The sequence below is a fragment of the Platalea leucorodia genome (genome assembly GCF_965183815.1).
Source record: "Platalea leucorodia genome assembly, chromosome: 5".
Lineage (NCBI taxonomy): Eukaryota > Metazoa > Chordata > Aves > Pelecaniformes > Threskiornithidae > Platalea > Platalea leucorodia.
Genome location: NC_138827.1, coordinates 99,962,863 through 99,975,589, shown reverse-complemented (window position 1 = coordinate 99,975,589; position 12,727 = coordinate 99,962,863). Strand labels below are relative to the sequence as shown.

Here is a 12,727-nt window from a genome sequence, read left to right as displayed (position 1 = left end):
GCAAACACATTTCTGCACATAAAGTTATCCATGTGCATTTACAGAAACGTCATTTCCAAAGTCGCGTGGCTAATTTAGGCATTAACAAGTCATAAATATTTGAGTTACAACATCTGTGAACCAAAACTGAGATGCATGAAATCCAAACATTATGGAGTGCCGGAGGATTATTTTTCTCAAATCAAACAATACTCTTCTGAGTTCCTCAGTGAGTACTTCAGACAGATATCTGAAGAAAAAATAGAGCTGATACTTGAATCTATTTAATAAAATATAAACATTCTACCATAAATTAGCGTTAGGATTGCCTACACAGTCAATCATTAGTTATGCCAAAAATAGGCACTCTGGTGAATTTTAGCACTATTTTCTCTAATAATCAGCACACGTTGCTTTTCCTACAAAGTTAGCTTTTAACATTGGCCTAAAATAAAATGTCAGCAGAAGCATACAGGTTTTTACATACATAAAAAGTAGCAAAGGGTAAAATTTATATTCACTCTTAAATTCCGTATTTCTCCAGCCACGTGCCAATTTGTGCAGCATTAACGTTGCAGTAACAGCTTTTGCATATTTATTTTTCTAGAAACAATAGTCCTAAACTTTGCAATAACAAAGGTATTGATGTATCAGGATGACTAGAACTCATCCTTAATGTCCTCCACTACTGGAATTCTATTTGGCAACACCAAATCCTTTCACATGCCCATGCTGCTGTCTTTATTGCTAATTTTACCAAGATGATGATTAAAATCAAGCACACTAGTTTGGCACTGCAGTGGAAGTCTTCGATTTTTTTTTTTTATTCCAAACAATTCTTTACCAAATGCATTACGTATTTAAATTATGAGCAATTTCTTAACTTTTCAGTGTGGCAAACAGGAAAAAACAATTCAGTTCAACCAAGAAAAACAAACACACGGAGACCTCCCCTCCCAAAAGGTCTTTGGGCAGTCGCTGAGATCTTGCAGCCCGTTTTCCCCGCGCCCGAGCCCTCCCTTTGGGCAGCTCTCCTGGGTCTCCCTGGCACTCCCAAACGCTCTGGAATGGCATTTGCAGTGTAAACAAATGTCAGCACTTAGAGTATTGTAAATTATTTACAGTAAACTCATATAAGACTATAGGGCGCTTCAAGGCCTTGTTAAGGTTGCAAAAATTATTCCCAGAAACTGAATTATGGAAGCACCTGGTGCTTAGAGGCAAAACCAGGAAAAATACCACGACCTGAAACATGGAAGACGACTTGATTTCACTTTACTAAGGCACTCCCCGCTGAGCAGAGAGCAAGCCTGGGATGACTTACCCACAAGACAAAAAGTTCAAGTACCCTGTAGATCACGTAGCAAAAAGATGAAGGTTAATGATGAAAAACACTGAATGTGCTTGTTACTATGTCCGACATCGAGCTTAATACTACAGATATGTCACCTAGGGATGATCACTGAACAAAGGATCCTCAGCGTCTTGGCCTGTTGGACGGCAACGGTCATCAGAACCCAGAGCCTGCAAAACCTTGACTTAAGACACCAAGAACTATTTGGCACTGGCAAGGAAAAAGTGTTCCCATCCAATTTTTGTAACTACGCAACTGCCTGTCAACAAATCACAGAGTGACTTTTAGACAAATTTATATTTTCTATAAATATTGTGTAGGCAATTTTAGAATGTAAACAAAAGGAAAAACATTTTAAAATCTGTTTTTCAACTGCTAGTCTAAATACATTTAGTGATGTAAAATAGCAAATAATCAAGCCAATATTTATGTTAAAAAATCCCAATTTATAGTTACTTGAATTTTTCAGAGAACAGTCTTGAATCTCATTTTGAGTCAGTTTTAGTGATCCGTCCTTCCTGAAAAATATTTCAACAGTTAATAATAATTTTAAGCATCTCATTTAAGATGCAAAAGAGCCACTAGAAAAAGATCAGAACAATCTATCTTATTTGTAACCATATCAGTAAATTAATAAATGAATAAGTGAAATGCGATTCTTCAACCTTGCTAGGTCAAATCCTTAGCTGTGCTGCAATATCTTAGGTTGTCAGAGAAGGTTTATGAAAATGGTGGGGAGTTGGAAGAAACACAATTGGGCGAAAGGAGCAGCTGAAATCTGTTAGGATTCTGGATCACATAAAAGCATACTAAGCAGTCATATAACATCAGTACCTGCTGGTCTCTACAGTCAGGGCGTTTGCAGCGCAAAGAACATAGGCATTGATGAAGTAACCAATGCAGACACTGTAAGTCCGACCTAGTAAAGACTGTGTTTAGGCCAGACTATAACAGCTCAATCTATCAGAGCCCTGGAAAGCACTGTTCTGCGCTAGAAGGTGTAAGAGTTCACACAAGCAGCTTATTTACGCTGGTCTGCATCGCAACGTTTACAAAGGGAAACAAAGAAGGTTTTAGTACACCTAACTGTAATCTAAACTCTATTATTTGTCAAATTTGCAGCTGTTCATCTAACCGATGAACACTCTAAACGATCATTAGACGAACATCTAAATGACAAGGAGTCAAACAGTCAAACCATGCAAATAAACCGCATTAACCCCCCCAATATTGTAATGAAAAATAGGATCTTGGCCCAAACTTTTCAAATGGGGGTGGCAAAGCTACAATAACGATGATGTCCAGAGGTCTGGGATACCCAGCAGTGCTGACTTACAAGTTGAAGATCCATCAAGGACAACATTATTTCTGGGAGAAACTCCTGCAAATTGAGAGAGAACACAGCAGACTTCTCTCCTTATTTATACCAAGTGCCCACTTACAATTTTTGTGATAACGTAGCTGCTTGACCGTAGCTGCAATTTCAAAGTCGTGGTACTACCACCGCTTTGAACAATATCACAAAGAAAAAGATACAGCTGAGGTGAGACTCTGTTGCAAGAAAATAATCTCTTTGAAGGGGGGAAAGGAATTCTGATTTAGGTGCTCAAACAGTTCATCATTTTTAGACAGAAATTCTACATAATTTCACACTGTTTTAAATTCTGAGTGTGAGACAACATTTTACAGAAAAGAAAGATATAAAGTATTATTTTGTATTATTTACAGTAGAAATGATAGCTCTGATCAAAACAGAAAAAAAAATCTCTCATATATGTTCTCTATGAAAACCATAACTAAAGATAAGCTTAAATACACCCGTTGATCAAGACAAGAAACTCCGTGTTATTTATACACAATGGAAAACAGTTTAAAAACAGTTTCCATTGAGATACCTGCTGGCACATCGTCCATCGGAAGTTCCTTTTTATCTCACCTGGGAACGTGATTGTCTACAGACACTTTTCTCTGTTCAAAAAACATACAAGCATATGTGCATTTTCATGATAAAATAGTGAATTATAGTAACTTGAGTTTACTCCACTGCCTAGTCAACCAGTGGGTTGTTGTGTTTGGTTTTTTTAAATACTGCAGGCCATATGAAGTATCTTCACTCAAATATCCAAGGACTTCATGATGTACACTTGTCTCTCCACCGTCCCCTTACGTTTTCTGTAATTAAGTAGTATCAGTGATTTCTCCTTGCACATACTGAAACAATCTTCTTACAGTTTCTTACGGCCCACAGAAAGGCGGACCCTCTCACGCAGATGTAACGGGAGGACGCTGCATCACGACAACGCCATCATCATGACTGACACAAGCACCGCAATGCTGACCGTCCGCCTGCTGCCATCCGACGTTCTCCGGGCATGCAATACAGCAAATACTGCATTTGTGTGATTGGTTGGTATTTCTACGTTGCAAATCATGCCTTCGCAGCAAGAAACGCATTCCTGTTGAGAAAAAGGAGATCACTGGACATAGGGCAGTTCAGCAGTGGCTTTTAGAGATATATGTTCTTTCAACGGTTAGAGCCAAACAGACTAATCGCTTCCACCCGGCAGCCTGAGCCAAGGCAGCAGACAGGGTATACACGCTACAACTTCTCTTCCAAATCACGCACCGCAGCCTTCCTAGGGTAACTCATCACCTAGTGCTGTCGCTGGGCTTCGAAACTGTGATGTGATGCAAGACAGCCATGTTAGCTGTACCGACAAGTTCATTAACGCTGTAGAAAATAGAGAAAACTTTCCAGCACTTTCCCCTTCTAACACGAGCTAAAAACATGCATTTGAATGTCTCAAGTTTCAGCTTTTTAAGCTAAAACATTCTGACTGTAAAAACTCTGTTCCCATTCATTTTTCCCCTCAAGCTTTTGTATTCAGTGTAGCTTTGCCTGCTGAACTTCAGACTTTCTTTTTGCAGTGTTCTAGTGCCAGAGAACCACTGACACAGCTGATTTTCAGGAGGGAATCTGAAAATAATTTCCCTTACTTGACACTCCTTACTGGAAAAGCCAAGAGAATGCCAATTTTTATCTAATCCAAAGGCACGAGAACTCTTACAAGATAAAAGGCAGCGGAAGGCAGGCTGCATAGTTATTTCATGCCCTCAGTCCACCAAAACCTGTTGAAACAATGGAAGTCAATTCAGATAACATACAGATTCTTTTAGATTTAACATCGACGTTGCCTGCTTCGTCTTTGGTGTCTGAAATCTTTCGTGTTAAAAATAACATAGCTATCGTTCTCAATTATTAAGGAATTAGTGGATAATACTTTACTGCAGTGAATAATACAATGGTGGGATATGCTTGATTATTAAAATGAACTTTTACCTAGCATCCCAAGGACGGGAGAAGGCAGCAGTTCTAGGTTTTTGTCATGGAACAAAAACTCACGCTCAAGAGCATCGCCTTCACGGACAAATACAGTCTTGCTTTGTGCACCGCGCAGTGTTATCCAGGTTACGTTATGCAGAGACGTGACTGGACTACCCCGCTCCCAGTCTGGCTTGCCCGAGGGCTGACGGTGACACAGCTGCAGCAGCACAAGCGCTGATGCAGGTTGCATAGCCTACCTGGGCACCCTACTCAGCACTCAGAAACCAAGGCCCGTGCACACGCTAGCAACGCTCCAGAAAGCTCAGGTGTTTCTTTAGAAGCTGTTATTACATCCTGTCACACAGCAGCACAAATAGGAAAGTAGGAAGATGGGGGCTGTCATGCTTCTGTTGCAGGAATTTGATTTCTGTTGTTCATTACTGGAGATATTTCTATTGTTAAATACTGCAGAATACTTAAATCTTGGCACGGCCTCTTCAGCTCAGCAGGAAAAACAAGTACTGAAATGCAAACCTCAAAACCAAGCTGCTGCTCTTATACAAAGAGTAGTGCTTACTGTGTGGCCACTTTCTCTGTGATGGTGGCAGCCTACAAAATGGCATTCTTCTCCAGTAGCACATTTTTTGGTGACTGATGTACTCTTCCCATGGTCTGTGAAGAGATGAACTGTCAAACAGTACTGCGTACCTACAAAATAAATTTAAAAATGTTTATTTGCATAAAGCATGCATCCTTTAACAGGATTTAAAAACTTCACACAATTTAGCAAAATATTCCAATAAAAATGACTTATTTCATTTGTATAAAGCCATTTTTCAACTTGATCAAAATACCATTTAGCAAGAAATTAATTAGTGATGAAATCTTAAGCGTAACTGACCCTTCAAAACTCCAGAAAGGCTGCTATCATTTAAACTACTTATTAGCACTATAATCTACGTTCATCTTCCATTCTCTGCTCTTTTTTGCAGCACGTTCTTGCTTTATTTGTTTCGGATGTTTCCTCATTCCTCTAGTTCATTTCTTCCCCTTTCCCACTGTTCACCCACTGTGAATATCACTGAGAAGAAAAACGAGGAAACATATTTCCCTTCATTTCTATGTATCTATCATTCTCTCATACAAGTATGATCCCTAGTCATTCAGGTTTTGCTGCTCACAAGCAAGCGTGTAGCCTAGAGAGACCATTATATCTTGGGATGGTATCCAAAAGGAAGGGGATAAGGCTACAAAGGCAATTCTTACGTTTTTTTAAACATCATCTTTAAAATTAATTCCTAGGAAGCACGTAGCTATAGATACACGCATACACACACATAATTAATGAATATATTATTGATATATTAATAATGCATTAATTACTATATTAATAATGTGTTGTTATATATTATATAAAATGCTGTATACATATAGAGAGATATAAATAACTTTTCACTGTTGCTTTGCACTCTGAAATGGTCAAAATATCCACCTCAGCAGAAACTGTATGACTCAGTATTACTAATAACATAACTGAGGGCACCACTGTGTTGGCATGTTACTCCTATGCAGTTGGGCTTCTACAAGATGGCTGAGTCAGGGAGAGGCAAATTTAACTATCGTAAAGAATCTCCTTAGCCCAGACGCACTTACTTTCAGGACACCATCTATCTTCAGCCCATCTGTTACAGTTGTAATTGTCCACCGCATTATCACAGGTAAAGCACTTAAAACTGTTTGGAAATGGAGTGGCTTTAAAAATATTAAAATAGAGTAAGTTTGCAAATATTAAGTAAAAAAATATTCAAGATAATACTGTAAGTGCTTGTACACACATATACTTACAAAAACATACTACATACATTTACGTATCTTCAACGATACATCACCGTTAGACAAATAAAACCTATGAAACAAGTTTTATAGAAAGCTTTTACATTTTTAACTGGTTTTGCTATGTCTGAACTTTAAAACAACTCCTCCTGTTTTCACTCTCTCACAATCCAAAATACCATTTAAATAGTGGTGGGAAAAACAGGAAAGAGAGAACTTCTTATATATATGCACGTGGTAGTACATCCGCATATCTGTTTGTGCAGATACACAAACACGATCTACATTCAAATGGCTTTTGATTCCTTTGATGAAAAAAACACATCTTCAAAACCCGCTTCAGATCTTGATCTGAAACTCTGAAGAAGTCTGAACCCTTTGACAAAGCGATCAAGAGGACTATTTTAAAACCTTATTTACATTCTGTAAGTATATAAATTATTGTAAGATGCACAGTTCCCTAGATGCGCCTATACTGCTATTATATCTAGCTGTCTTGACTGTTTTAATGATACGTATCATGAAAATCTTCTCCCCTTAAATGAAGGGATAGAACACTTCCGACGCTAGATAAGAGGCAAAAAAATGATGCCATTAGTGACAACTGGCTTCACAGGTCTCACAGGGTTTTTAATTACCTTCAGTTTGAATTAATTGCATACAGCACACCTATTCTTTCCCTTACAAAAACCCCAACGAGGTAGAAGACAAAAACATCTGTTCTGCATTATTTATGAGAAATCCACTGCATAATTTGCTCTGTAGGAAGACATTTCAGAGACAGAAAAATATAATACAAGCACTTAAAATGTGAAACCTATTGCCCTCATGCACTCTTTAATTTAGCAATGCATGCAATTGTTTGTTTTCTTTCAGTCAACTTATAAAATCTTAGAAATAAACAAAACTGCTGTGGGTGGAAAAGCAAAAGTTTTATTTTAAACTTTTTATCCTTTATCTTTGAAGAAGACGAACACCTAAAAAGCAAAGGATTGAAAGAATACGGCAATTAACTAAAACGTTAAGCTACAATTGCATACACAAAAAAAAGCGTAACTGTGTACTTACGGTCTAGTGGAGGTCTGACATTGTAAAAGTTGATGTTCTCAGCTGAAACCCGATTTCCTGAAAGGATGAGGAACGGAAGAAAGGCTCCGGCCAGCATGTGACAGAATAACAACATGCTGAGTATTATCGTACATGAAAGGCAAAACTCTTAGGCCTAGGAAAGAAAGGGAATACGTTATTTAGGGGGAACCATAAAGAACTGAGCAGGCAGGACAATAAATTTCCTATTAACTACTTCTGAAACCTTGAAAATTCAGTCCGCAGATCTGGACTGTGAAGATGGCTAAAGCAAGCAAGCATGCAATGAGGAACAATGCAAAGCTGAGCAGTTACTGCCTTCTGCTGGCCAGGATCCTGTACAGAGTACCTAAATTTCCACAAACTTAAAAAAGTTAACATTATTTCCTTAATCTATTTGTCCTTCTGAGCAATGTCAATCTTACAGATTCCTTGTAAGCATTCCTAAAAATCAGCACCAAAACAGAGCTCCTTTGTATCCTACTCGAAACAGACAGGATTACAATACCATTAAAGAAAGCAAAATGCAGACAAACGTCATTTTTCACACCAACAGCCTAGAACCCAAGACCAATTCCTTATCTGATAGAGATCAATGTATGTCTATTGACTTCAGATAAGCTACATCATCTGAATTGTAAGCGCACTTATCAGTGGCACGGCATTAAAGATCATGAGTGTAACTTAGATTTATTTCTTTTTAAAGTGCATACCAAGGAAACGCTAAGGAAGATGGCTGGTGATGTTACACGTGTTTTGGAGAATTGCAAAGAGAGATGAGATCCATGTTTTAGGTGTGCTTTGCACGTTTATTTGGGGCTCCCCAGGTACTTTGGTAAGGCTTTATAGAGAAGAAGAACTAATCAATGAACATTTTGGTCAGCTTGACATTTAGATGTACACAGATACATACATACACACACACAGGTATATATGGCAAATTCCAGTGATACTGGAAACCTAGTTCAGATATTAAAAAGTATAATCAGATTAAATGGCTCTCTGCCCATGCAAATTCCCAGCAGGAGAAACAAGCTTGAGTGGAGGCTCCTGCCAAACCAGAGACGTTGCTTCAGCTGCCAAGTACATTCATTCAGAAACCTCTCTGCACACCCTGCACAGGCCTGGGTAGATGCACCCCACGCCTGCGCAGGAAGCTCTGGCCGAATCCAAGCACTGAACCGAAAATGCTACTCAAGACCATGGCAGAGAAGTCAAAGGACTTCCTTTTTTTTCCTGGTTTTTTGTTTGTTTGTTTGTTTGTTTTTTTAATTCCAATTGACACAGACAGGAATTATTTGAAAGATGGCTGTGCCAAGAAACCAATCAACAGAAAATTCAACTTTATCCAACTCTTATCCAGAAAATCCAACTTTAACGGTTGGACTCGATGATCTTAAGGGTCTTTTCCAACCTTAACATTTCTATGATTCTATGATTCGATGCATTGGGAGTTTAGCCATCCTACTTAAGATTTGTCTTCTAAATCATGGCTTTATGAATATATTTCAGTAGATATTGAGAAAGTCATAGCATACCTGTACCTGCAGTGCACCTCCAAGACTATTTTCTGTGGATGGTCCAGATTTCTTCTGACTATAGCCCAAGATCTAAAGAAGGATTAAGAAGAATCTGTGGAAAACAAACAGTGACTGATCATCATAATTCTGTCCTGAAGGAACTAGTTAGCTTAAACACTGTATGTCCTTATCTATATTGAAAATGAAGATAGAAACCTACAAGTGTGGTGGTTTCTATAACAAAATATCCAAAGAAGCACCTAAATGACACAGTATGGCTCTTCCTTATTGAGTGCTAGCCTATTGCAGATACACAGATGCCCTCCTCCCGGGGATACCCCAATGCCATAAAAGACAAATGAAAGACAAAAAGTGGAGCAAGGAGACACTCAGTCCTTCCACGAGCATGAGTTTACTTCTCTTGCAAGGGAAAAACATTCAGGCAATGACCTGGGTGGGAGCAGACTATACCAGATGAATATGTATTTCATACTCTGTTGAGATATCCAAACTTTCAACACATGCTACAGCAAAAATAGAAGCACCAACCAGCAGCAAGGTAACCTAAAAGAGCAAAGACAATCATCAGCCTCCAGATTCGAGATTATTAGCAAACTATGAAGTAAACAGGTCCCCCACAGTTCATTCCGTACTGAAACAAACACAAAAATGTTGGTCAAATCCCTAACACCACTGCAAAATCGGAAATAAATCTAAAACATAGTTACAGTTCTCTCCAGTTAAGCACACGATATTTGCAGAGTGATATTCTGCAGCATTAAGGACGGGCTGTTTATAACCCACTTGACTTGCCTCACTAGCACATGCTCGAGGTGCACGTTTCAAATGTACACTTAATTTTAGGGAGGAGGGGTTCAATTTGTTGAGAGACAAACCCGTGCATCACGACTGGATGCTCTTCTGCTGACAAGTCAGCCCACATCATGTTCTGTCACTGAGCTGTGACCTCCAAAGCCTGTTTCATGACCCTTTAATATCTTCCAAGACAGATCAGCAGAATGCGGCATTATCCAGGACAGGAGAAAGGGAAAAGAGGAGACAGTGCTGCTACTACAGTTTATGAACGGTCCAACATGCTATCCAACTGAATTTCTCCTTCCTCTAGCATTTTTAGCTCTATCAGTTTATGTTGGAGACATCTCTCCCTCAAGTTCCTTTTGTTTTACGCGGTTCATTTTAAGTTAGCGCTTAAAAACTCCGTCCTTTGCTGTCTGTATCTAAGATTCTTCAAATCAATTTTTGCTCACAAAATAACCTTTTATCCCAGTGTCAAGAGGTGGCAGAATTTCTGTTCCAGCTGACGCATTTCTTCTTTTCTTCATACACAATAATTCCCCAAATTATCCCATCCCGCTCTCTGCTTTAAGGTATTTTGGATCAGGTTTCCATGATTTAACCAAGAGAAGGAAGCACCGCAGTGCACCAAACCCCTTTATTAATATCATAACCGTTACCCTGAATGAGTTGAAGAGTTAAAGTCAATGTAATCATAAAATGTCATACGTACTGGAAACAAAATACATTAGCATCATTTCTGTAAAATTATACTTTCCATGAAAATAGCCAATATGAGAAAAAATTAACAGCTAAAGATGCACAGAGGCTAACTTAAGAGATCTTCATTTCCCACACAGAGGAGAATTCTTACATGGCGATTTAAAAACAAAAATACCCCCTAAGCACAGAATATGAAACGCAATTACGCACAACTGAATTAGCCAGCTCTTCAGTCACGTCCCCTTTCTCTGATGCAGACGACACATCCCTCCTGTCACTCTGTTTACAGGCTGTCCTTTCCTGTTCTTCCCCGTAGGTATCTCCTGTCGTCCATGCCGGGAGTCCGAACGCAGAACGAGGAGATGTCTTGCCTGACTCCGTACAGCCCCTCACTCTTACATTCATCCCGTTTATCCCACTACTCCGCAGAAAGAGATTAAAGCTGCTTTTAACAGCAAAAATTTTACTGTGCTGAGCCACCTTTCCCGACCTCCCCCTGCTCAGCCTGTCCACTTGGAGAAAGACAGAGGGAAGGGGACGGTAACGCTGCGCCAAAGCAAGCCTGCTCCGAAGCTACCGGTGCCGGGATCAGCGGCTGCCCCAGCCCTGGGAGGCAGTGGCGCAGTGATCTTTCGGTACCATCGCAATCTCTGCGTCCCTGGACAATCAGGGATCCAGTGTTCACCGATTCCAGTAAGGCAGCATCGGGCCCTTAATGCGCACAGGCTGCTTGAGCGCTGTCGGTAAGAGCATGAGAAGAATCTCTTTTGTGCCTCTAGTGTTGACATCCTTCACGGATCCCTTGCAAAATAGCTCCGTTTATGCCCGTCGAATATCACAAGCAATTTACTTTTAAACTGGCAAGCCAGTTTTAATCAAGGAGCAAATTTCAGTGTATTTCAGCCAGCTCAATAGCATTTAATTCTTTCAGTTTTATTCTGTAGGACGACAAGGTATTGAATCATTTCAATGCATAACAGTTGCAAAATTTATCTCCTTAACATGTATTTTCTGCAGCTTCTACTGGGTTGAGGAAAATTTGCCTTTATGGGGAGCCTGGTCTGTAACTTGATCTGATGCACCTGGGTAGCAAATAAAAGGCACAATTACACTTGTGCCAGCTTTCTACAAATTCAAGCTCTCTCCTGCTCCCCTCCCCCAAATTCCTATTGCTTTCACCAGAGAAGCTCATGCCAAATGGAAAATTTTAGAGAATATAAGTACAAAAAAGCTAGTCTTCAGTTGGCGTAAAGCACAGTAAATTGACCTCACCATTTGCTGTAGTCAAAGGTGTCCTTGTTTGCTAACCAGGCCAATAAATAATGGATGGCGTTTGAGTTAGTCTTAGTTACACAGCTGCGCCACAAGTCACTCTGAAATAAAATAGGAAAATATTGGCAAAAAAATGGCTTTCATATCTTATCCAAAATCTTTTAAATGCTTACTTTCTTCATAGTCTCTTATCTCTGTTGTGCTTTCATATAATATTATCTAGTAGCATGAGTAAACATTTCATCATGCCCAATTAGGAACTCTCATTAATGAAGGAAAAAACTGTCACAATATGGAAGATAAACTTATATAAACAGGAGCAAACATGGAGACATACCTCTCCTGGGGTGAGGGAAGAAGACCCAAGCGGCGAGGGCTGTTAACATATGCTCGGTAAAGAACTTGGGGCTAAAGCGCGTTTCAAGAAAACAATGAGGAATACAATGGCTGAAATAATTAATCTATTCCAGAAGGTTTTAAGGTTTATCTCGCAGCGTGTAACAGCAGAGTAGGAAGCAGCGTGCTTGATTTCTGATTTTAATAAAATTCAAGTCTGTCTACATTGTTTTTCCTGGCAAACTCTGTGGAGGATTAGCAGATTTAACATCAGATATGGAATGCAAATGAAACTTCCTCCTGTCATTTAGTAAGCAATTTTCAGGTGCTATTAGATAATTGCAAATGCTTATGTTAAGCTTGTTAAATACCACTTCGGGACATAAGAGTTAGAAATACATAGGCAGAAAGGTATGTATGTTAAGGGCTGAAAAAGTTAAAACCAACACCTGACATCATCAGGTGTTTCCTACAACGAACCAGAACAGCCAAAACTGACACTGC

The 12,727-nt window shown here is 39.3% G+C and overlaps 1 protein-coding gene across 1 annotated transcript; it reads right to left on the bottom strand.

Moving 5' to 3' along the window:
- Positions 1 to 3,624: 3,624 nt before the first annotated feature.
- Positions 3,625 to 7,674, bottom strand: LYPD6B (LY6/PLAUR domain containing 6B; the record flags this gene model as incomplete). The annotated part of the gene is made up of 4 exons (XM_082313993.1): positions 3,625 to 3,789; positions 5,236 to 5,366; positions 6,312 to 6,410; positions 7,560 to 7,674. The coding sequence occupies 4 exons, from the start codon at positions 7,672 to 7,674 to the stop codon at positions 3,625 to 3,627; spliced, it is 510 nt and encodes a 169-aa protein (XP_082170119.1).
- Between the last annotated feature and the right edge of the window lie 5,053 nt (positions 7,675 to 12,727).